At 36.0% G+C, this 26,070-nt stretch overlaps 1 protein-coding gene across 1 annotated transcript in view; it reads right to left on the minus strand.

Annotated features, from left to right (window-relative positions):
- The window catches only part of LOC135209113 (uncharacterized), a 330,064-nt gene that overhangs the window by 10,487 nt on the left and 293,507 nt on the right, over window positions 1–26,070 (minus strand). Inside the window, exons 8-10 of the mRNA XM_064241745.1 lie at window positions 25,289–25,388; window positions 24,803–24,869; window positions 23,374–23,656 (exon numbers count right to left, since the gene is read on the minus strand). Coding sequence (XP_064097815.1) covers window positions 23,374–23,656; window positions 24,803–24,869; window positions 25,289–25,388 — 450 coding nt within the window. The remainder of the gene's footprint in view (window positions 1–23,373; window positions 23,657–24,802; window positions 24,870–25,288; window positions 25,389–26,070) is intronic.

A 26,070-nucleotide genomic window follows, 5' to 3' on the forward strand; every position in this document is an offset into this window, starting at 1 on the left:
ATAGAATTTAGGCCAAAGGCCAAGCACTGCGACCTTTGTAACAGGAGGAAAACCTAGCAGTTGCACTATGAAACAATTATCAGGAGAGGGCGGGAAGTAAGATGGAGGAAAGAGAATATGAAGGGAGGTACAGTAAAAGGACTGAAAAGAGTTGCAGCTACAGGGCAAAGGGACAAAGCAAAGAACCTGAAGTAATGTAATGCCACTTATGTATTAAACTGTAAGGAAAAAACATGAAAAAAAATCTAAACAGAGGACAACAAAAAATTGTTTTCAAATTTGTCTTTGCATTTGAATGTGTAATACCTGCCACTAATAGGATTTAAGCATATTTGAAAAAGCTATAATTTTTCCAATAAATAACCTACGTATCTTGGGAAAAAGCTTGCTCTCAAACTTATCTGAAAGCAACAACCAAGCCCTGACTCAAAACCATTGGTACATCAAAAGATATAAAAAGATTAGATATAAAATAAAGAATTAAATGTTTCAAAGCAAAGATGCCATTTGAAAAACTATTTCATATGATTTTTATGGTAAAATTTTGGGATTCAAATGAAGCAAGAGTTAAAAAATTAGTTGATTATTTTAAAGCAATGAGATCTGCGTAGTCTCTCGCATGATTAAGGTGTTGAAATACTCAGGCATAAACTTATGAACCAAAATTGGACATTAGAAGTAGATAATAATATTGTTAATGTTAACAGTACTTCATTTCAGTTTTGGATAATAAAGTAATTGATTCTCTGAATATCCTTCCATTAACTGATACCTAATATTTAAAGTCGATTCTCCATTTAAAAACACACCCTAACGTTTAATCAAATACTCATAAACACTGGGTAACATGGTTGAAATCAATGGTTCTCAAACTTTTTTGTGAGCAATCTTATTTGGAATATTTCAATCCTTTGCGACCCAGAGTCAAGTAAAGAGAGAAAATGTACAGAAATATATAGAATTTATTTAAAAAAGAAAAAATAATAATAATGTGTGGTACAGCTTTTCATTCACAAAGCTAAACTACGTAGTTGGATCCATGGCACTACTTTTCCCTTTCACAAAACTAAACTTAACAGGATTCAAGGAACTGCTTTTCATTCACAAAAACTGATAGAATCCATGGCACTGCTTTTCACTTGCACAACTAATTTTCCTGTGTCCCATCAAAATTGAGTTTCGACCCAACTCTGGGTCACGACCCGTAGTTTGAGAACCACTGCTTTAGATCAAACTAAAACCCTGCCTTATTCATGTGAAGACAGAATTAAAGATTATTTCCATACACAAGCAAGAGAATTTAGATATTATAATATATGCTGATTAGTGTTTTAAATATGTTAAATTTAGGCCTATAAAATTTTTTTAATAAAAATGTGATTATTATTAGTATATAAGCAACAGAATAAATGAATTGTGTTTATAAACTCATGTAAATTTCATAAAAATGTTGGGCAATTTTTGGAATGGAAAATAAAAACTGATAGAAAAAAATTGCGATGAAACTAATATTACTTGGAGTAACTTTCCCTGTAGATAGCATCAACTTGAATAATAAAATCAAGGATATTCAGAGGAAATGTGTAATATTACCTGTAGATAAGGATAATAGTAATTTTGGATTTCTTTTTCAAAAATATTAAACTAAAGTTTTATTCTTAGATACAGAATCTACCAATAACTTTGAGAGGTGCAATAGTGATTTAAAAAATAGAAAAATTTTTTCAGGAAAACACTCATATCACTTGAATGGGCCATAAATGAACACATGGCAACTCTTGTGGCAAATCACACCTCAGCTCCATGATACATGGAGAATATAGTCTCCCATGAGGTTTCATGGGACAAGGTACTACAGCTCCTTGTCCCTGTACATCTTGTATGTACTTGTAAATGAATTTACTAGGTAACTGATGTTGGTTTTAGTTCTTATTTTTTTTACAGTATTATGTGAGCTGTTATTGTAATTTTGAAAAATGAAGTACACAATAAAACTAGAAAGAACGAGTATAGCTCCCTAATATTAGCTGGTATTTTTTAGTGTGAGATAAGAAGGCACCTGCAGGGTTGCAAATATTCACTTTCAACTTCCTGTGGCATGTACTACAGAAACGTTTGAAAATGATTTTGTATATACCATGAGCATTCACAGATCTTCCTTTTTCCATAGATGTCCCTTCAAAAAAAATTGCAGCCCCTGTTGGAAATTCACTATCATTAAATTTATCACTAAAATTTTTATAAAAATGAAATTTCTTCCATGATCTTGAGATTTTTTATCTCTCAGTATTGGTCAGTGTAGTTTTGGACTGTCGTGTCTAGATCCTCCATTCTCATTTTTTTTTGCAGGAGCATGCTTTACCTTTTAATCCTGACCATGCATGGATGAACAAATTTAATAAGGCTGTGTATAGCTGTGGGTTTTCATGAATAGTGGTTCTGCACCTTCCCTAGAAACCAGTAACTTATTATATCTAGTACAGAGCTATGTTGGGGAGTATATTGAATTTCTGAATTTCTAAGTCATCACAATGTGATGTGCAGAAAACTGGTCATTTATTTTTCAAATGGGTGCCTCAGCATGTGCTTGAGTGGCCTCTTGCCTTCAAGCCATTGACATTGTACTTAAAGGCACTATGCTTTGGAGCCCAGTAACCAAATTGGAAAATTTTACAGTCAAGTACAAATCAGCTTTCCATTAAAGATATTAAGTTTACTTCATTTCTTGGGTTCGCCCTTGTCTTTTTTCGTGTCTTGGGGTCGCCTGTGCCAGGTGAGTAGAAAGTAGATTAATTGCCTACTTCTTCCAGTGGAGTCACCAACTATCAGTTGATGGTCTTATTTAGCTGAAGAGGGGTTCTTAAAAATGTATCCATATCCAGCGTGTTTGCTAAGAAAGAGGGGACGAAGGTAAAGATGGGTGGTGGTAGAGGGTAAGCACATTGCTTTTATGGAAGTAAAGTTAGGCATTTTATATGGAAATATGTTGAATAGCTTTCCTAAATTTATATGGAGTTAAAACTGGAAAAAATAGGCTAGGCAGCATCATCTGAGAAATATCTGGGAACTGATATCAATCCATGTGACACTAAACGTGATGCAATTTTTTTTATTTTTAAATTGTAGCTTGTTTGGCAAATGTGATATATTGAAACATTTAGTGTGCCTGATAACCTAACACACTGCAACCTCTCTCTCCTACATACTACCAATAGTGCATCTGACTGAAAAAAATATTTGTATTTTGCCCAGACAGTTGTCAATATCCTGCACATATATGTGGCATGATTGTAGATAAACTGGAAAGAGGCATAAAAGCTCTGCTCTAGAAAATATCCATTCTCTTGCTAAAATATTATTATTAAATGTTGATAAACAAACAAAATACATTAAGAATAATCACAGTAAAGTGAAAAATTTATTTTTAATCAAATTTTGAATTATGCTGCTTTTTGCACATGCTAACGAACCTGAGCTTTGGAACCTGACTACCCTAGTAAGTGACTCAGTTCCTAGTACTTGATCAGATGAACTGTTACTTATGTGTGATACTTGCATTGCTTCTATTTTTCTAGAACCCTGCAGCCAGCCACGTCTTGCTGATGGCTGGTGAAGGTGCTAGCTTGCCTTTTTCGGCAGATGCGAAATGGTTCCATGCAAAAATGTAAATGGCGCTCGTATTAAATCAGTGTACGTACGTATATGTTCGGATGTTGGATGTACATTGGACCCCCATCTATTTGTGGATTTTTCCGTGGAACGTATATTTTCATTATTTGTGGAATTTCTCACAGAAAAATATTCACTAATTACTGTATGTTCATATTTTTTATGATGAAACAATTAGAATAGTCAGTAATGAGCATTTTTAGCGGTTTTTGGGGCATTGGGTTCTATGGTGTGTTTTTGTACATAATTTGTTACGGAACCGCCCACGAAGTCTGAAACGTACAAACACCCAAACAATAATTCTCATGAGGAATAATGTAAAAAAATATTAACAAAAATACATTTTATAGGGAATAAACGCAGTTTTACTTACAGAAAAAATGAAAAATAAATATAGATGACTAATGAAATTAATAAATTAACATTTAACATCCCTTTTCAGTGTATGGAAGACGAAGAGGTTATTGTTTGGAAGAGGAATCTCCCTCCAAAAGGACTTCAGGTATCAAGGACCTATCTGGGTTATTTCTCTTTGCTTTTTATTGGCACTATCGGAGGTTACTTACCTTATCGGTTTTTTACTGCCACTAGGACCAGCTTGAGAGTTACTGGACCCCTTTGTTTCTGGCATTTCTTTGAAATTTGCCCAAAGTTATTCCACTTTGCAAACATGTCCTTAATCCCTGAAGTAGGCACATCATGTATGCAGATTCTTTTTCTGAATTTTTCAAATCGACCTCTGCTGGCCTTAAATCCCCTAACAGCAGCGCTTGTTGTAGGCCTTTTCTTACTGAGATCAGCATGCAACTTCCTCCAACGCTTCGAGTTCTTTCTTAAATTCTATAGAGTTTCTTGGCTTTTTTTACAGGAGGGCTAGCACTTGGAACTTTCTTTGGTCCCATGATGGCTTATTTAGCAGTTGCACTCGAATAAAAAAAGCACAAAAAAATTTAACACAAAAGAATATCACGAAAGATGGGATGCTTTCTTTGGGCGCTCTTATGGAGCCCGGTCACACACTGGACTGCGGATGGAGCATTTCTGAGTGTACAAAAACCGAGGTTTGATTGCATTAAAATAGGCCATTATAAGCATTTTAAAAGGGGTGTCAAGTATTTGTCAATTTTAACGAATTGCAGGTGAATGTGGTATCTATCCCCGCTAATCCCTCTCATGCAATAATCCTAAAATTGCAACCCAAAGTGCATTGTGCTTACCATTTAGTTCCTCATTAGTTGAGTCTGTTACGTGGTAGATTGCCGATCTCAGGGGCCGGGTTTGATTCCCTGTTCTGCCACTGTAGAATCGTTGGAATTTATTTCTGGTGATAGAAATTAATTTCTCGTGTTGCTAAGTAACCAATTGGTTCCTAGCCACATAAAAATATCTAATCCTTCGGGCCAGCCCTAGGAGAGCTGTTAATCAGCTCAGTGGTCTGGTAAAAGTAAGATATACATTACATTATTACCCTAAAAGAAAGAAAAAAAACTAATGAGGAAACATTATAAGGCACATCATGCCTTGTTCAGGGACGGAGCCATATAGGCAGCAGGTAAGCATCCAGTAAATGCTGTGCACTGTAGGCAGGCATTACTGAAGGTTCTTTGCAGTGTGCCTTCAAGCCCTTGGCTGCAACCCCTTTCATTCCTTGTACTTTACCTTGTTTCATATGCTCCTTCTTCATCTCACTTTCCATGCTCTCGTAACACTTGGTTCATAGTACAGCCGCAAGGTTTTCCTCAGGTTGTACCTTTCCAACCATTTGCTGTCAATTTCCATTTAATTGCTGAGTCACCTCATAGGTCCCAGTGCTTGTCCTTTGGCCTAACTTCTGTATTCAACTACAGTCATTAACAAGATTTAGCAACTGATCTAATTGAATTTAAACTTATAACCAAAGTAATACCTCAGAAGTAGATAATAGTAGTATATATGATTAATAATTAATGTTTTAGTCATAAAGTAGCAGTTTCTCTGAGTATCTCTGAATTAATTCACAGTTCAGATTTAATGTCTGTTTTCTCTGTGAAAAATCCATACTTTAAATTTCACCCAAACAAATGTTATGGCCCAGTTCATTTAACAATACTGATTGAAATAAGAGGTGTGGAATATGTGCTCTTTTTGTATAGGGACAGATCTGAGAGATGAATGTTATAAAATCATAATAACTGTCTTAAATTCAGGCCCATGCCAAATTTGAATAGAAATATAATTGTTACTAATGTAAAAGATGGAATAAGTAACTAGTGTAAATGTAACTGAAATATTGAACAGTTCACAGAATGGGAAGTTAAAAACACCTGTAGTAACTTTCCAAGCACAGGTGGTCCCTGGTTATTAGCAGGGGTTCTGTTCCTGGCTGGGCGCCACAAAGCAAAAATCGCCATTAAGCGGAGCATGAAAGTCTAAGGGAGTAAAACATACTAATGGGGCTCTTATGCTCCATAAATGTCTCAGTGGCATAAGTATGTTTTACTCCCTTAGACTTTTATGCGTCGCAGTAACCAGGGACCACCTGTACCATCAATTTAATTTCTAAAATTAAGGGTATTTGGAAGAAAAATATCGTATGGCCTGTAGATATGACTAACAGTTATTGTGGATGTGTGTGTAAAAAATATTATGCTCAAGTTGTAATCCCAATGATAGAATATAGTAATAACAAGAGGTGGAACAGTGATCTCAGTAATATTAATCAATTGTTTCTAGATATATGTAACCTTGTAGGGATAGGACATGTCTTGATAAAGTCCAATACATAATTACATATGAAAACTTCCGGGTCATAACAATCCATATTTTGTGCCATGAAATTTGAATGAATTTTGTGGGAGAACATTCAGATCACTTGATTGGGCCATAAATGATTACAGGCAGTCCCCCAGTTATCAACGGAGCTTCCATTCTCGGTGGGATGTTGATAAGCGAAAACTGTCATTAACCAAAACTCGGCAAATTATGGTGCCAAGTTTCAGTTAATGGCTCCTATGTTACGTATGTTATGGCGTCGTAACTCTGTCGTTGGACCTTATGGCGTCAATCACCGAAAATCTTGCCTGTTATGGCGCTAGACGAGCACCATAAAACCATATAGCCATTAACCAAGTCCGCAAGTTACTGGGGACTGCCTGTATATGGCAACTCTAATGGCAATACATACACCTCACTTCAGTGATACATGGTGAATAGTCTCTCCCATGAGATTTCATGGGGAAGGTACTGCATCTCCCTGTCCCGGTACATCTGGTATAGTTTTGTACGTAGGTTTACTCAGTGATTGGTGGTTTTACTTCTTATTTTTACTGTTACATGAGCTGTTATTGAAATTTTGCAAAATAAAGTAACAAAAAATATGAGAATGAACATGTATTAACTCGCTCAAATTAGCTGGTAATTGTGTCTCAGAGAAGATGGCCCTTTGCAGGGTAACGAATATTCACTTTAAACTTGCTGTGGAAGGAGAGAACATTTTAGAGAATTATATTTTTATACCAAGAGCATTTGCATATCTTCCTCTTTCCATCAATGTTCTTTTTTTCCAATTGGCAGATGCTAAAGTTTGCCCAGTCATTGGGTTTCTTCACTGTATATAAGGTATTTAAAAGAAATATGCAACCTTTATTCATGAAAAAATGCTTGTATTCAGATACAACGATCTTACACTAATCTTCTGGAAAGTATTCCCCTTGGGCTGCCATACACTTCTCCCAATGATTCTACCTTTGTCGGAAGCAGCACTGGAACTCTTTTTTCGAGATGGCACGCAGTTGGTCTGTCACATTTGTATGATGTATTTTCTGGACTAAAATCTGGTCCCTTTACATAAAAAAAAGAAAGATGAAAACTAACAGATTTGCACACCTCATTTGACTCAATAAATTACTTTAGAATGCAAGTAAAATTTTCCTCTCTCTCTCTGTGCAAATAGCAGTTCCATCACGGTAACGCACATTCTTCACATTTGATCATGAGCTTCCTGGCCAAACACAACACACCTGTGCTTCATCAGGTTCTCTACACCTGATATGGCTCCGTATGACTCCTGGCTTTTCCCAAAACTGAAAATGTTTCTGAAAGGGACCAGATTTCAGCCCAGTAAAGACATCATACAGAATGTGACAGACCAGCTGTATGCCATCTCAAATAAGGTGTCCAGCAGTGCTTCCAACAGATGCAGAACTGTTGGGAGAAGTGTGTGATAGCTCAAGGGGACTAAACTTTGAAGGAGTTTAGTGTAAGATTGTTGCATCTGAATAAGTTTTTTTTTTTTTTTTTTATAAGAGTCTGATGTTTTATGAACAATTCATATATGGGCTGGCCTGGAAGGGTTAACTCGTATGAAGTGGTACCTTCATACAATTTACCTTTCACGAATACTGTACAGAGATTTTGTAAAATGTAAAAGTTTAGTTATGAGCTCAGCACTGGGGGGTGGTGGTTGGTTCCATTCTTGGGCGGGTGTTGCTAAGGTAAAACCGCCATTAACCGAAACTCGGCAATTTATGGCGCCAAGTTACGGTTCATGGCGCCTCTGTTGTGTATATTATGGCGCCATAACTATATTATCGGGACCTTATGATGCCAATAACCGAAACTCGGCCCTCATAACACCATAAATTACCAATTTTAGGGTGCTGGACGAGCGCCATCAACCAAGACCGCCGATAACCAGGGACTGCCTTCAGTACACCTCATGTGGTGCACTGTAGGCATTACTTGAGGGTCTCTGCAGTGTCCCTAGCTCTTTAATTCCTTTTATGTCACCTCCTTTCTTAAACCCTCTCCTAACAGTTGTTTCATAGTACAACTGTGAGGTTTTCCTCCTGTTACACTTTCAAACTTCCCCACTCTCAGTTTCCCTTTTAGCCCTGAATGATCTCATAGGTTCCAGCACTTGGCCTTTTGTCCCAATTCTATAATATGCTCAGTCAAGTGCATTACATAAACTTAATATTATAATTGATAGAATGGAAAACAGTCATTAGTACATTAAAAATAGCAGCAAAATATTCATTAATCCCAAAGGCCCTAGAATATGATACTATATGATAATTTTTATGTTAGGTGTACTATATACTATTTTACCATATGATAATTTTATTAGATGCCTTGTTATACTATATAATAATTATATTGACTCGTTCATTTAGAAAAATGCTATAAAAACTAATTTTGTTTAAATACTAAAATTTCATATTTACAAGAACTACATTTCTTTTGTATATATAGGTAGACCTTCTTTCAGTCATGTAGTGAAGTTGATAGCTTTATTCAATTTGTATAGAGATATTTCTATCTTTCTAATAACTGATTTTTCAGAGTTAGTATTGCAAACTCACTGATGTTCGTCATTCTTAGAGAGGAAAGTTGTTGCAAACTTGGGTAGTTTTGTTCGGATTAATTCACTACAGCAGTTACAGATTAATGTCAATGGTAACTAAAATCTAGACTTCATCCTCAGTGGGGTTGTCATTCTTAAGGAGGAAATCTTCGGTGCTGATCTAGGCCACATTTCACTTTCGCTCTGCTGAGCATGTTCACGCTGAAAGACAAAAGTAGACTGATTCATGGTGAGTCTTGCTCATTTTATACAAGATGGTCATCAGAGGGTAGAATAGATGGTGACCAATGATTGGCTAAGGATGAATTCATGCCGTTGCTTGGCTGGAGAGATATCCTTCAGTTTTTGGCTTCCAAGGATATCTCTCCAGCCAATCAATGGCGTGAATTCATCCTCAGCCAATCATTGGTCACCATCCCATTCTACCCTCTGCTGACCATCTTGTATAAAATGAGCGAGACTCACCACGAATCAAAGTCTACTTTGTCTTTCAGCGTGAACATGATCAGCAGAGTGGAAGTGAAATGTGGCCTAGATCAACACCGAAGATTTCCTCCTTAAGAATGACAACCCCACAGAGGATGAACTCTAGATTTTAGTTACCATTGTCATTAATCTGTAACTGCTGTAGTGAATTTATCCGAACAAAACTACCCAAGTTTGCAACAACTTTCCTCTCTAAGAATGACGAACATCAGTGAGTTTGCAGTAACTCTGAAAAATCAGTTATTAGAAAGATAGAAATATCTCTATATAAATTGAATAAAGCTATCAATTTCAATCCTACATGACTGAAAGAAGGTCTACCTATATATATACAAAAGAAATGTAGTTCTTGTATATACGAAATTTTAGTATTTAAACAAAATTAGTTTTTAAAGCATTTTTCTAAATGAACGAGTCAATATAATAATTATATATTATAACAATGCATCTAATAAAATCATCATATGGTAAAATAGTATATAGAACACTTAACATAAAAATGATCATATAGTATCCTATTCTAGGGCCTTTGGGATTAATGAATATTTTGCTGCTATTTTTAATGTACTAATGACTGTTTTCTATTCTATCACTTATAATATAAAGTTTATGTAATGCACTTGACTGAGCATATTACAGAATAGGATAGAATATAGAATTAGGACAAAAGGCCAAGTACTGGGACCTATAAGATCATTCAGGGCTAAAAGGGAAACAGAGTAGGGAAGTTTGAAAGCATGACAGGAGGAAAACCTCACAGTTGTACTATGAAACAACTGTTAGGAGAGGGTTTAAAAAAGGAGGTGACATAAAATGAATGAAAGAGCTAGGGACATAGAGACACTGCAGAGACCATTAAGTAATGCCTACAGTGCACCACATGAGGTGCACTGAAGGTACCAACCCCCTACAGGCAGTCCCTGGTTATCAGCGGTCTCGGTTAATGGCGCTCGTCCAGCACCCTAAAATCGGTAATTTATGGTGCCTTAGGGCCGAGTTTCGGTTATCGGCACCATAAGGTCCCAATAATAGAGTTATGGCGCCATAACATACCAAACAGAGGCATCATAAATTGCAGTTTCGGTTAATGGCGGTTTTCCCTTATCAACACCCGGCCATGATTGGAACCAAGCCCCCATCCCTCCCCCTTAACTGCTGTCTGTATAGTGCTGAGCTCATAACTAAACTTATACATTTTACAAAATCTCTGTATGGTATTCGTGAAAGGTAAATTGTATGAAGGTACCACTTCATACAATTTAACCCTTCCAGGCCAGCCTATTGTTCATAAAACATAAGACTCTTATAAAAAAAAAATTCTCATTCAGATGCAACAATCTTACACTAAACTCCTTCAAAGTTTAGTCCCCTTGAGCTATCACACACTTCTCCCAACAGTTCTGCATCTGTTGGAAGCATTGCTGGACACCTTATTTGAGATGGCACACAGCTGGTCTGTCACATTCTGTATGATGTCTTTTCTGGGCTGAAATCTGGTCCCTTTCAGAAACATTTTCAGTTTTGGGAAAAGCCAGGAGTCATACGGAGCCATATCAGGTGTAGAGAACCTGATGAAGCACAGGTGATGGAACTGCCATTCGCATGCAGAGAGAGAGAGAGAGAGAGAGAGAGAGAGAGAGAGAGAGAGAGAGAGAGAGAGGAAAATTTTACATGTATTCTCAAGTAATTTATTGAGTCAAATGAGGTGTGCAAATCTACTAGTTTTCATCTTTTCTTTTTTTATGTAAAGGGACCAGATTTCAGTTCAGAAAATACATCATACAAATGTGACAGACCAACTGCTTGCCATCTCAAAATAGGAGTTCCAGTGCTGCTTCCGACTATAGTAGAAGCATTGGGAGAAGTGTATGGCAGCCCAAGGGGAGTACTTCCAAGGAGATTAGTGTAAGTTCGTTGTAACTGAATACAAGCATTTGTTTACAAATATAGGTTGCATATTTTTTTAAAAATACCTCATAATACACTAACAAAAACCCATGACTGGGCAAAATTTATTTTCTGCCAATTTGAAAAAAAGAACATTGATGGAAAGAGGAAGATATGCAAATGTTCTTGGTATAAAAATATAATTCTCTAAAATGTTCTCTCCTGCCACAGCAAGTTTAAAGTGAATATTCGTTACCCTGTAAAGGGTCCTCTTCTCTGAGACACAATTACCAGCTAATTTGAGCGAGTTAATACATGTTCATTCTCATATTTTTTGTTACTTTATTTTGCAAAATTTCAATAACAGCTCATGTAACAGTAAAAATAAGAAGTAAAACCAGCAATCACTGAGTAAACTTACGTACAAAACTATACCAGATGTACAGGGACAGGGAGATGCAGTACCTTCCCCATGAAATCTCATGGGAGACTATCCTCCATGTATCACTGAAGTGAGGTGTATGTATTGCCATTAGAGCTGCCATATACAGGCAGTCCCCGGTAACTTGTGGACTTGTTTAATGGCTATATGGTGCTCATCTAGCACCATAACAGGCGGATTTTCGGTGATTGACTCCATAAGGTACAACGACAGAGTTACGACGCCATAACATACCTAACATAGGAGCCATTAACTGAAACTTGGCACCATAATTTGCTGAGTTTTGGTTAATGACAGTTTTCGCTTATCAACATCCCACCGGGAATGGAAGCTCCGTTGATAACTGGGGACTGCCTGTAATCATTTATGGCCCCATCAAGTGATCTGAATGTTCTCCCACAAAATTCATTCAAATTTCATGGCACAAAATATGGATTGTTATGACCCGGAAGTTTTCATATGTAATTATGTATTGGACTTCATCAAGACTTGTCCCATCCCTACAAGGTTACGTATATCTAGAAACAATTGATTAATATTACTGAGATCACTGTTCCACCTCTTGTTATTACTATATTCTATCATTGGGATTACAACTTGAGCATATTTTTTACATACAAATCCACAATAACTGTTAGTCGTTTCTACAGGCCATACAACATTTTTCTTCCAAATACCTTTAATTTTATAAATTAATTGATGATACAGGTGATCCCTGATTACCACTAAGCATAAAAGTCTAAGGGAGTGAAACATACTTATGGCACATAAAGAGTCCCATAAGTATGTTTTACTCCCTCAGACTTTCATGCTTCACTTAAAGGTGTTTTCGCTTTGTAGCGCCCGGTCAGGAACGGAAGCCATGCCGATAACCAGGGACCACCTGTACTTGGAAGGTTACTACAGGTGTTTTTAACTTCCCATTCTGTGAACTGTTCAATATTTCAGTTACATTTACACAAGTTACTTATTCCATCTTTTACATTAGTAATAATTATATTTCTATTAAAATTTGGCATGGGCCTGAATTTAAGACAAATATATCTAAACTCTCAGTTATTATGATTTTATAACATTCATCTCTCAGATCTGTCCTTATACAAACAGAGCACATATTCCTGTACACCTCTTATTTCAATCAGTATTGTTAAATGGACTGGGCCATAACATTTGTTTGGGTGAAATTTAAAGTATAGATTTTTCAGAGAAAACAGACATAAAATCTCAACTGTGAATTAATTCATGGATACTCAGAGAAACTGCTACTTTATGACTAAAACATTAATTATTAATCATATATACTACTATTATCTACTTTTGAGGTATTACTTTGGTTATAAGTTTAAATTCAATTAGATCAGTTGCTAAATCTTGTTAAAGACTAGTTGAATATAGAATTTAGGCCAAAGGACAAGCACTGGGACCTATGCGGTCATTCAGCAATTAAATGGAAATTGACAGCAAATGGTTGGAAAGGTGCAACCGGATGAGAACCTTGCGGCTGTACTATGAACCAAGTGTTACGAGAGCATGGAAAGTGAGATGAAGAAGGAGCATATGAAACAAGGTAAAGTACAAGGAATAAGAGGGGTTGCATCGAAGGGCTTGAAGGCACACTGCAAAGAACCGTAAGTAATGCCTGCCTACAGTTCACAGCATTTACTGGATGCTTACCTGCTGCCTATATGGCTCCATCCCTGAACAAGGCATGATGTGCCTTATAATGTTTCCTCCTTAGTTTTTTTTTTTCTTTTAGGGTAATAATGTAATGTATATCTTACTTTTACCTGACCACTGAGCTGATTAACAGCTCTTCTAGGGATGGCCCGAAGGATTAGATATTTTTATGTGGCTAGGAACCTATTGGTTACTTAGCAACACGAGAAATTAATTTCTATCACCAGAAATAAATTCTTTCGATTCTGCAGTGGCAGAACAGGAAATCAAACCCGGGCCCTGAGATCAGCAGTCTACCACATAACAGACTCATCCAATGAGGAACTAAATGGTAAGCACAATGCACTTAGGGTTGCAATTTTAGGATTATTGCATGAGAGTGATTAGCGGGGATAGATACCACATTCACCTGCAAATCGTTAAAATTGACAAAAACTTGACACCCCTTTAAAAATGCTTATAACGGCCTATTTTAACACAATCAAACCTCGGTTTTTGTACACTCAGAAATGCTCCACCCGCAGTCCAGCGTGTGACCGGGATCCATACGAACGCCCAAAGAAAGCATCCCATCTTCTTTCGTGACACATTCTTTTGTGTTAAATTTTTTGGTGCTTTTTTATTCGAGTGCAACTGCTAAATAAGCCATCATGGGACCAAAGAAAGTTCCAAGTGATAGCCCTCCTGTAATAAAGGCGAGAAAATCTATAGAATTTAAGAAAGAGCTCATAGCAGTGTTGGAGTAAGTTGCATGCTAATCTCAGTGAGAAAATGCCTAAAACAGGTGCTGCTGTTAGGGAATTTAAGGCCAGCGGAGGCCAATTTGAAAAATTCAGAAAACGAATGGGCATACATGATGTGCCTACTTCAGGGATTAAGGACATGTTTGCAAAGTGGAATAACTTTAGGCAAATTTCAAAGAAACGCCAGAAGCAAATGTCTCAGGACAGTTTTGTTGTGCGAAAGGGGTCCAGTAACTCAAGCTGGTCCTAGTGGCAGTAAAAACACGAGTAGGGTAAGTAACCTCAGATAGTGCCAGTAAAAAACAGAAATAACCCAGATGGGTCCTTGATACCTGAAGTCCTTTTGGAGGGAGATTCCTCTTCCAAACAATAACCTCTTTGTCTTCCATACACTGAAAAGTGATGTTAAATGTTAATTTATTAATTTCATTAGTCATCTATATTTCTCATTTTTTTCTGTATGTAAAACTGCATTTATTCCCTATAAAATGTATTTTATAAAATATTTTTTTTACATTATTCCTCATGAGAATTATTGTTTGGGTTTTTGCATGTTTCGGACTTCGTGGGCGGTTCTGTAACAAATTATGTACGAAAACACATCATAAAACCCAGCGCTCCAAAAACCGCTAAAAACATCCATTAATGACTATTCGAATAAAAAAAATATGAACATACAGTAATTAGTGAATATTTCTCTAAGAGAAATTCTGCGAATAATGAGGATATACGTTCCACGGAAAAATACGCAAATAGATGGGGTCCTCTGTACATCCATCATCCGAACATATACGTACGTACACTGACATAATACGAGTGTCATTTACATTTTTGCATGGAACTGTTTCGCATCTGCTGAAAAAGGCAAGCTAGCACCATCACCATCCATCAGCGAGAAGTGGCTGCAGGATTCTAGAAAAAAGAAAGCAATGCAAGTATCACACATAAGTAACAGTTCATCTGATCATAAACTGGGAACTGAGTCATTTACTAAGATAGTCAGATTTCAAAGCTCAGGTCAGTTAGCATGTGCAAAAATCAGCATTATTCAAAATTTGATTAAAAATAAATTTTTCACTTTACTGTGATTATTCTTAATGTATTTTGTTTGTTTATCAACATTTAATAATAATATTTTAGCAAGAGAATAGATATTTTCTGGAGCAGAGCTTTTATGCCTCTCTTTCCAGTTTATCTACAATCATGCCACATTATGTGCAAGATATTGGCAACTGTCTGGGCAAAATACAAATATTTTTTCAGTCAGATGCACTACTGGTAGTATGTAAGAGAGAGAGGTTGCAGTGTGTTAGGTTATTAGGCACACTGAACGTTTCAAAATATCACATTTGCCAAACAAGCTACAATTTCAAAATGAAAAAATTGCATCACGTTTAGTGTCATGGATTGATATCAGTTCCCAGATATTTCTCAGATGATGCTGCCTAGCCTATTATTTTTCCAGTTTTAACTCCATACAAATTTAGGAGAGCTATTCAACATATTTCCATATAAAATGCCTTACTTTACTTCCATAAAAGCAATGTGCTTACCCTCTACCACCACCCATCTTTATGTTCGTTCCCTCTTTCTTAGCAAACACGCTGGATATGGATACATTTTTAAGAACCCCTCTTCAGCTAAATAAGACCATTTACTGATAGTTGGTGTCCACTGGAAGAAGTAGGCAATTAATCTTCTATTCTACTCACCTGGCACAGGCGACCCCATGACACGAAAAAAGACAAGGGCATAGCCCATGAAAAAAGACAAGGCCGAACCCATGAAATGAAGTACACTTCATTTCTTTAATGGAAAACTGATTTGTATTTGATTGTAAAATTTTCCAATTGGGTTACTGGGCTCCAAAGCATAGTGCCTTGAAGTACAATGTCTGTTAGCCTCTGATGGAAAGCATAAGAATGGCTTGAAGGCAAGAAGCCCCTCAAGCACATGCTGAGGCACCCATTTGAAAAATAAATGACCAGTTTCCTGCACATCACATTGTGATGACTTAGAAATTCAAAAATTCAATATACTGCTCAACATAGCTCTATACTAGATCAACTAAGTTACCGGTCTCTAGGGAAGGTTCAGAACCACTTTTCACAAGAAACCACAGCTAAACACAGCCTTAGCAAATTGTTCATCCATGCATGGTCAGGATAAAAAGGTAAAGCATGCTCCTGGAAAAAAAAAGGGGGAATGGAGGATCTAGACACGACAGTCCAGAACTACGCTGACCAATACTGAGAGATAAAAAATCTCAAGATCATGGAATGGAGGACCATGCATACATTTTTACCTTAACTTACAGGCAAGCCATCAAAAGCAATGGAGGACTATGCATACATTTTTACCTCAATTTACAGGCAAGCCATTAAAAGCAATACATACACAACCAAAATTCTCTACGAACACAAACTTCGACAGGCATAAGATCTACAGATAAGGATTTTATGGTAGGGAACTGAGAATGTTTAAAGTGGTGCAGAAAATAATTGGCCAAACTCTTACGGATGCTAAGTGATAGATTGCCATTTCTGCCAACAGGACTTTCTGGAAAGCTTCCATATACAGTACTACCCTCCTTTTTTACGCTTCACTTTTCTGAACTTCATTTTGTGGAACACATCTTTCACTTTTCCATGGGAACTTTCACCAATTTGCGAATTTTTCCTACAGACTGTATCTCTAAAATGATCACTAATTTGCTTTTTTTTTTTTTTGTAGAGCAACACTATTTATTCACTAATTACTGTATTTATCCATACAGGCAGTCCCCATTTATGAGTGGGAGTTCCGCTCTTGGTGGGGTGCTCATAAGCAAAAACTGCCATTACCCGAAACTTCGTGAGTAAATCTAGATTTTTATGATAAAAATGATTTACACTACTTAGTATACTGTACTACTGTAACTGTTAAGCTCATTCCATGGTGGGCCCCAGAATGAGCATAACAGGTTGAGGATTCTCTCTCTTTTTTAAGGGTAATGTAAGATGCATTTGAAACGATATTACTGTAAAGTGTTTTTGGATGAAAGATGCATTTGAAACGATATTACTGTAAAGTGTTTTTGGATGATAGAGCATATTGTGCAATATCCATTTTATTTTCCAACCTGCTTTCAATAAAAGAAGACTGGAAAATCTGGGGCCCACTCCAGAATGAGCTTAACAGCTACAGCAGTACAATGTAAGTATACACTGTCAATAATTTTTTATCATATGAATCTGTATTTAGCCACGAACACATTATGAAAAATACAGAAATTAGTGAATAAACAGTGTTGCTCTAAGAAAAACAAATTAGTGATAATGTTAATTGATTTTACAAATGCAAAAGAAAAACAGAACGACTTCAATAATATGAGAGAAAATGGATAAGCTTATGTATAAACGGTAAAGATTAGTTGTCAAACGTTCTGTAAGAGATTTATTTAATTTATACTAAAGATTTCTGTAATCTGTATTAAACATTTCATGGATATTTTGCTGTGTTTACATTAATATCATTATTTAAAAATGAGTCAATCATGGTTATATGCTGACTTACAGTTTTGGATGATGGTCTGGGGTGTGCTTTTGTTTGATCTGCTATTAAATTGTTTTGATATGATAATTTAAGGTATGTTTTGTTTGAACAATTAAATTAGGTAGTGAACTTTCAAATTACACAGTTATATAAGCATTTTAGTTTAAGGAGTACTGGGTATTTGGCAATTACAAGCAGTTATAAGCATTTTTAGAGGGGATTTTGTATTTCCGTGGTGAGTACTGGAACCTATCCCAGCCAAAAAAAAAAAATGAGGGAGCACTGTACAGAAGAATAAAGGGTCTTTGGCTGAGCCTTCTAGATTAGATAAACTATCTCCATGTAGAATAATCTTCACATTACAAGCTGCTCCGGAAAGGGAGAAAGTGTCTACGCTGACATGTGACCACTTCAATCTAAAACGACAACTACAAACAATCATGCTTTGCTGTCTATGGACTGAAGAGGATTTCTGAAAATAACCAATACTCACACATTCAAGTAGGGGTCAGCAACCCATGGCCTACGAGGAATTTCATTCTATTCCACCAGCTTAACACCTAAACAAAAATGGTCTTACAGTTGTTACCTAGTTTAAGGCATAAGTGATCCTTGCTATACAATGTAGTACTATAGATTAGTACATCTGATATAGTGGCCCTCCTCTGAAACACTGCATAGCTGTCTGGTCCGCTCTCTCCAAAAGGTTGCTGCCCCCTACTTTAAAGTATTGTTCAGGGAGACCTAGATAAAACTAATGTATCACCAGAAGTGAGAGGGGAGGAAAAACACTGCCCCATACTGAAATGTCAAAAGAAAAGTGAAACTCTGCCAGTTGCCCTCAGAGGTACCCAACTAATCAGCTGATTTTCCTTATCTAAAGAACATATTCATCAAGATAATTTAATCTCGCACGTTTCCAATACGCTGTGCATATTCGTGGACACTGGGCCATCTTAAGAAGCCACAGCCATATTCAGCTGCAAAGGACAGGGTGGAGATAACTTAAGCTCTTCTCATACCTTGGGCTGCACAGTAACTTCTGTACGATGACCATCCACAGTTCTTGGTGTGAATTACTTCCCTCAGGACAGTAATTCACACTAAGGACTGTGGAAGGCTTTCTTCCTATTTTCAAAAAGATGTGTGACAAGGTCAAAGAGAAGTTGTATTCTGGATTTTCCAAATAATGCTATCCACTTGCTTGAGTCTTATTTTTCTGGTAGCTTCCTTGAAATGTTCAAATCCTGCATTACTACCCTTTCCTGTCTCCTTGTTGTATGATCCAGGATGACTTTTATTATGCAATGATGTACTGGTGCGCCGATAGTGACCAGTTTGATTCATAAATTTTAAATAATTCTCAGGGTTTTATTAAAATTCTGTCAACTTTAAAATTCATGACACAATATGTATAAATGACACTTATACCACTATGCCAATCCTATAATTTGCAATAGCCCGGTAGGATATTTCTGATGAACCCAGTGGACTCCTTCCTCAAGTACTGGACAAATAGAAAAAGATGCACCAAAATGCAACACCCATTAGCTAGTTTAATCTAATCCATCTCTTTGTGAGAATTCCAGTCAGAAGGCCAGAGGAAAAGAAAAGTATGATTTGATTCACTGTACCCATTACGTTCAAGAAAGTGGATACGAAAACATTATAAATTTCAGCTTTCCACTGGGATGGAAATGATGAATTTTAAGACTTACAAACACCTTTGAATAGACTAGTGTCGACAGGCATAATAAATTAAGGTCTGGTTCATTACATTTCCATTTTTTATGAACCAATAATGAGAAACTTGTGTTCCTGGACAATTTATCACCAAAGGGGTAGGGTGGATAGAATCCAGATTGGTTTTTACACTTTTCAACAAGATGTCTGGGGTAAATTTTCTAAAAAGTTATACATTTTACCACTTACCTTTTCAAACAGCATTTTCCAACATTAATACACACAAACAATATACTACTGCAATATGCATTTTCCAGTAGTACAAATTATTATATACAACAGGTAGCAAAGCTGAAACCCCAGTTAGAAATGCAGACTCTACACAACCATGGGCTCCAATCACAAAAGAAATAACATACAAAAACAAATATAAAACAATTATACTATGACCTAAGACTTACATGAGCATGCCAAATAAAAAAAATAACTGCACATCTAATACAGACACCACCCTGTGAGCCTATTCTGCTAGTAAGAATTTCTGCAAGGAACAGTAGAACACGAGGAAGAAGACGAACCTGTTCCTTTAACTCTGTCCCTGATTATGCCAAGTTCTTCTTACACTCACAAGAATACCCGTTCCTACTTGTAAAATATTCCTAGTTAGTATTGTTATCTTTCCGATACTCTCGGTTTGTGATGCATTTCCATTTTCTATATCTAAATGCTGCTCCTGCAAAATTCTCTACAAGTTCATAACTTTCAAAGAATTGAAAAAATACAAAAAAGTTTGAAAGTTGCTTGATTCTAAATTTAATTTCCTTTTTACCTTTCTAGCATCTAAAATTCTAAAGTAACTCCTTATAATAATGCACGACTTAGAAATGCTGTGAAAATAGTATAATCTATGATGCCCGAGATTAACTGGCATTGTTAACATAAACAAAAAATTACGTAATACATACTATAAACCTACTCATGCACAATTCAAGATATGAACAGCTGTTTGGAATGTACTATAACTCGTTTGTAAGTAGGGTGGTGTCTATACTACATGTGGTAGAGCCTGGGAAGAACTGCATGCACAGAATGAGCAGGGTTTGAACAATTCTAAAAAGCATGCATAATGAGCTCATCAATTGTGACAGTTACAGCACTCTTTACTGTTGATGCAAAGGTGAACTTTAAACTCTTAAAAAATAAAACTTCAAACTAAGAACTAGTAGTTTTCTGGCAGTATGCTCACAGAAAAGGTTGTGATCATTTGTGGCATCTTCCTCGGTCAAGTTAGTTACATACTACAGACAACTTTGACTGTACTCCTGTCCAGATTAACCAAAAACTGACTTTGGTGCAGTATTTTTAGTCGATTACTAAACCTAAACTCTCAACTACTTCCCTGCTTCGATGTGACAGCAAAATAAAATGGCAGTCAGCCTTCAAAAAGCTATGCCTGCTTTTTCCTTGTTCCCGAATAATGTGCGCACTGTAACTGAATCAGCATCCCCATGGAAATTTGCCCCCAAAGAGGTTAACTGACTTTTCAAAGGGTATGCCGAGATTTTAAAGTTTCTCTAGATGCAGCTAACTGACACTGCCAAATATATATACCATATCTATCAATAAATATTTTCAAATTCATATTGAGAAATAAACTTCAGTGTGAAACCTTTCAGATTACTTCTGTTAACAACCTCACACCATTTACAGTCATTCTAAATCGCTAAAGTACAAGAGTGTAACTGGCAGGATATTAAGACATGAAATAAAATGGGGATAAACAATGCACAAGGTATCAAAAGGTATAACCTAGAAAGTGACTTTAATACACCATAAAACAAGATCTAGAATACAGAAGGATTTGAGATACAGTATATTGGTGTACATCACGGATCAGCACTGATGCCTTCACTATTGTTATGGTAATAAATGCACCAATGAATGTAGAAAGCGGGATGCCTTAAAAGTTTTGGGCAAAAATGTTTTTAAGATGAAAAGTTGAATGGAGAGAGAGAACTTAAAATTAGAGTACGCAAAACACATCCTCATATGAGAACTCTCATTTCCTCCGACTGTATTTGAATTAAATAAACAGGGTATGATTTATATGGTGTGAGTGGGGCATACACAACAGCTGGCATTTGTTTTCAATATAATTTATCAGTTGATAGAGCCCGTGATAATAGGGTATGATTTATATGGTGTGAGTGGGGCATACACAACAGCTGGCATTTGTTTTCAATATAATTTATCAGTTGCTAGAGCCCGTGATAATTTTGGATTCTTACAAATATTGTACATATATTCTGCTTGACTTTGATTTCAGAATTTCTGAACAAGTAGCAATTCTGACATATGTTAAGTGTGGGTGCCAATTAAAGTCCTAATATACGTAATTTGTGCCAAGAACTTATATAAAAATATCTAACTATCAATCACTCTAACAGCAGATTAAGATATGGTTACACCTTTAGAGTCAATGATAATATGTACTATATCACTGAGAAATATAGGTACACCAATTTTTCTATATTCTGAAGTTCTAAATACCTCTAAAGCTAAAAGTAACCCATTTAAAGCAAGTTCCTTTATGAAAATATCTGACTATCAACCACACTGATAGCGGATTAAGATATGGTTATACCTTTAGAGTTAATGATAATATGTACTATATCACTGAGAAATATAGATACACCAATTTTTCTATATTCTGAAGTTCTAAATACCTCTAAAGCTAAAAGTAACCCATTTAAAGCAAGTTGCTTTTTAATACCGAGATCAAAGCAAATGACTAATTTTTTTATGATAACTGAAGTAATTTTAATTTAAATATTAGGACTCCACGAGTTACCTGGTTAATGTCTAGTAATGCAGGGACTGTATACTTATACTTTCACCCTAAATATAAGAAATGCCAATTCCCAAATCACTGCTATGCACATGGACAAGGTATTCTCACAATGTATGTGTTATGCAACTGGGCAATGTATTGAATTATCTTGATGGGTATTAGCTTCCCACCATGATGAAGGAATAAAGTGGATTGTTTCTATGAAAGTGATACTTGATACAAAAGCCAGTTAATACTTATTTATATCTTTTATTTTACATTTTTGTTCCTATAGTATAGATATGTCTTGAGTAACGTCGGTAATTGGTTCCAAAACTGGTTCAAAAATCAAATTATCCACCTTACAAAATGACCTTGACTCCCTATGTATACGCACATCATTAGCATCAGCATCACAGAAATAATAATAACAAAAATCTTTCTTAATTGTGTCTTTGCCACATTTTAAATATACATTTTCCTTCATAATAATTTTGAGAATACCCACAACCAATAATGACGCTAATAAAGTCTTTTCAACAGTTTGGTACGATAGTTTTTAACAAAAACTACCCTGTACAAGTTTTCATTCATGCACTACAGTAAATCCCCACCATTTGTGCAGTCTTGCTATTTGTGGATTAAATTTTAGAGGGATTTTAAGTATTTGTGGATTTTAGCAATTTGTGCAGGGGGGGGGGGGGGGGGGGGGGGGTTCTGGTACCCATCCCCACCCCCCCAAAAAGTGGGGATTGCTGTAAAGTAACCATTATAAATATGCTTTACGAAAATGACAGGAAAATGCTTAATTTGGTACGATTTACTGTACAATTACAGTATTAGTGAGGTTATAGGTTCCTCATTGGGGCTTCTAGGGTGTCAAGGTTGTTTTTTTCAGGGATGCTTCGACCTAGGTTGTTTTTCAACTGAAGTTGCGAGTCTTGGAACGAATTAACGATGCAGTCTGAGGCATTACTGTATATACTACAGACTTGAAATGAATTTCAATTCAAAGGTAAAAATAAAATACATCACTGAGTTGAAACAAAATCAGAACTTTAATCAAAAAGCTACTCACCAACTTTAGGTTTGCTGATTCTTCTAAAAGTTGGAAAATTGGTGAAGAACTTCTTGGGTTTTCAGTCATTGTTTCTGCATCCTTGGATGCAGGAGCCATGACTTGGGGGAATTCTCTTATAGGTGCCATGACTTGGGGCAATTCTCTTATAGGAGACGCAGTTGGCGATATTATTTCTGTTTTCATAAAAATTGCAGGACTGGGAGTCCTGATTAGTTTCTTTCTTGACCTCCCTGACGTTGATTCTTCAGAGTCCGACCGCTCCCGTTTCACTGGAAAAGGTCTGTCAAAAAGATGACATTTTTATAATAAAACAAAGGTTTATACATACATACTTAATCAGAAATTATACATTACAGTAAAATGTAATTTGTATTTTCCCCAATATACAAACTGGAGGTCTTTACATATGGTAACTTTCAGCAATCTGAAAACCCGTCATTTAACTTTGGAAGGTGGTTATGGTATGGGCAGAAGCAACCACCAAACATGTCGGTGCGCATTCAAATACGTATATGCAGTTTACCTTTGGCCGAGGTAAGAGAATGAGGGGTGGTAAGAGGTGGGTCTTGTATGTTAAGACCTGTTTTATGTTAGGAAAAATACAAAACTACTTTAAAAATTTGTCATTTGCTTCTACATAAATAACAAATCCTGGTCTTTACATATGGCGCCCCCTCAATGGGAAGCTATAAAGAACCTTAAGTAATGCATACAGTGCACCACAGTGAGAGCTACTGACAGGACAGATAACAATGAACCAAGACCCACTAGTATAGGCTACAAGATATGCAAAAGCTGGGGTAGCAATTGTGTGAAAATAACTTTCTTTTGACATAGCAATAGTACAGGTGGGATCAATAACACAAAAAAATATACTCTGCACTGCTTGTAAGGTTAAGTGTGTTTTCCTGGTGGCCTTATATTTAGCAGAGTAGACCATTTGGTAATGCATTTTGGGATATTAATAGACAATTTGGTAATGCATTCTGGAATATTAAAAGTCTATTAAATATTTCACCCAGATCTTCATGTGTGTCTGGTGTTTATCAAAGACATTTTACAACAATATTATTTTTCATTTTGTATAGTATACGATAATTCATGAAATACATTACTGTCCAGTGCATGCAATTTAATACTTAAAACCTAGATTACTGTATATCACTGGTTGAAACTTTGGGTAAATATGTAATTAGTCTACTTGCTCATAGTACATATGCATAATGAAATGAATCACATTTTATAGAGAGATAATAGCTTTGTCAAAAACAGTAAAATAATGATACACAATACATGAGAGAAAAAGGGGTTAAATTAATGTTCAATGGTAATTAATAACTAACCTAATTCTGAAGAGCAAAGAGATTTTCCCTGATAAAAGACATCTACGGTAAATAATAAATAGCAGAGCTAGAGCAATACTTACTTGAATTTTGTTTCCGGTTCCATTTTTATCTCTTCCTTTTTTACCGTTGCAAGAACCATCTGATTTGCTGTAAAAGGAGATGAAGTCCAAGCTTGAGTTTCATGCAACAACATCCTAACAAAAGTTCAGGTATACATGAACCTGCAGTTAACTACATCAGATTATGAAATCAATCAAACAATATTTATAAAAGCAACACCCCCAACCAGTCAGGACAGGATGCCCTAAGTTAAGGTTAGGTTTGAATGCATCCCTATTGAAATGTCTTTGATATGCTTTTTCAGCAAAAAGCAAAATCCTGAGAGAATGACAATGCACAGTGAAGGCTCCTGATCTGCACTGTGCAACTGGAATCTGCCCAAGTACAAAAAAATGTATTTTTCCTCTTATTTCATAACAGCATTAGTCCATATAAACACGGATGCATTACTACACTGGAAAAGTAAAGCCTCAAAAACTTAAGTGAACCAAAAGTTCTATACTTACTGAAATCTATTATAGGAGCGTGTATTTTTCCTTCAAACCTCTCGTATTCAAGAAGAATATTTTGGAAACCATTTCTTTGGCTAATTCCAAACTTGACACTCTGAAAGCATGACACAGAGGTTAAAAACCAAGACAAAAATGAAAGTAAGATACACTTTCATTTACAAGAAAAAATAGTAATGCAATATATCCAAGACATTCTAATATAGACTCACCATTAGTAAAGCTTTAATCCTGTAATTATTGCCCATGAATTTCATACCCTAGCCTAATGATACATACCGTAAGCAACTTGCTGATAATTTGTATGTCTGCGAATCATATTTGTGCCCAAAATTCTGAAACTATACATCGTCAATTTTCGTACAAATATAGGACGGTCTTATATTTTCCTCACAAAGTTTTTTTTTTTTTAATTTCTATTAACAAATAGTTTTAGAGACCACAGATATAAGTGCCAAGTCCCAAATCGCTTGTACAATGAATTTTAGTAAATTAAAACACACCTACTGAGTACTTAATTACTAGTAGGTATTTACTTACATAATTCTGAAGAGCAACAAAGATTCCTCCTGAATTCTAATACTACAGCCATTTTATGTAGTTGAAGCATGAATTATGTATCACTCTCAAGCTTTATTCTTGTATAAGGTTGCAAATATCATACAGTTACTAAATGATAATTTACATTTTGTCCCTGTGGCACACATTACAATACAGATTCATTTCAGAATTAAATATCCTTTTTAGGATGAAGACACGGTATTACAATGTGTATGGTT

This window comes from Macrobrachium nipponense, chromosome 37 (assembly GCF_015104395.2).
Source record: "Macrobrachium nipponense isolate FS-2020 chromosome 37, ASM1510439v2, whole genome shotgun sequence".
Lineage (NCBI taxonomy): Eukaryota > Metazoa > Arthropoda > Malacostraca > Decapoda > Palaemonidae > Macrobrachium > Macrobrachium nipponense.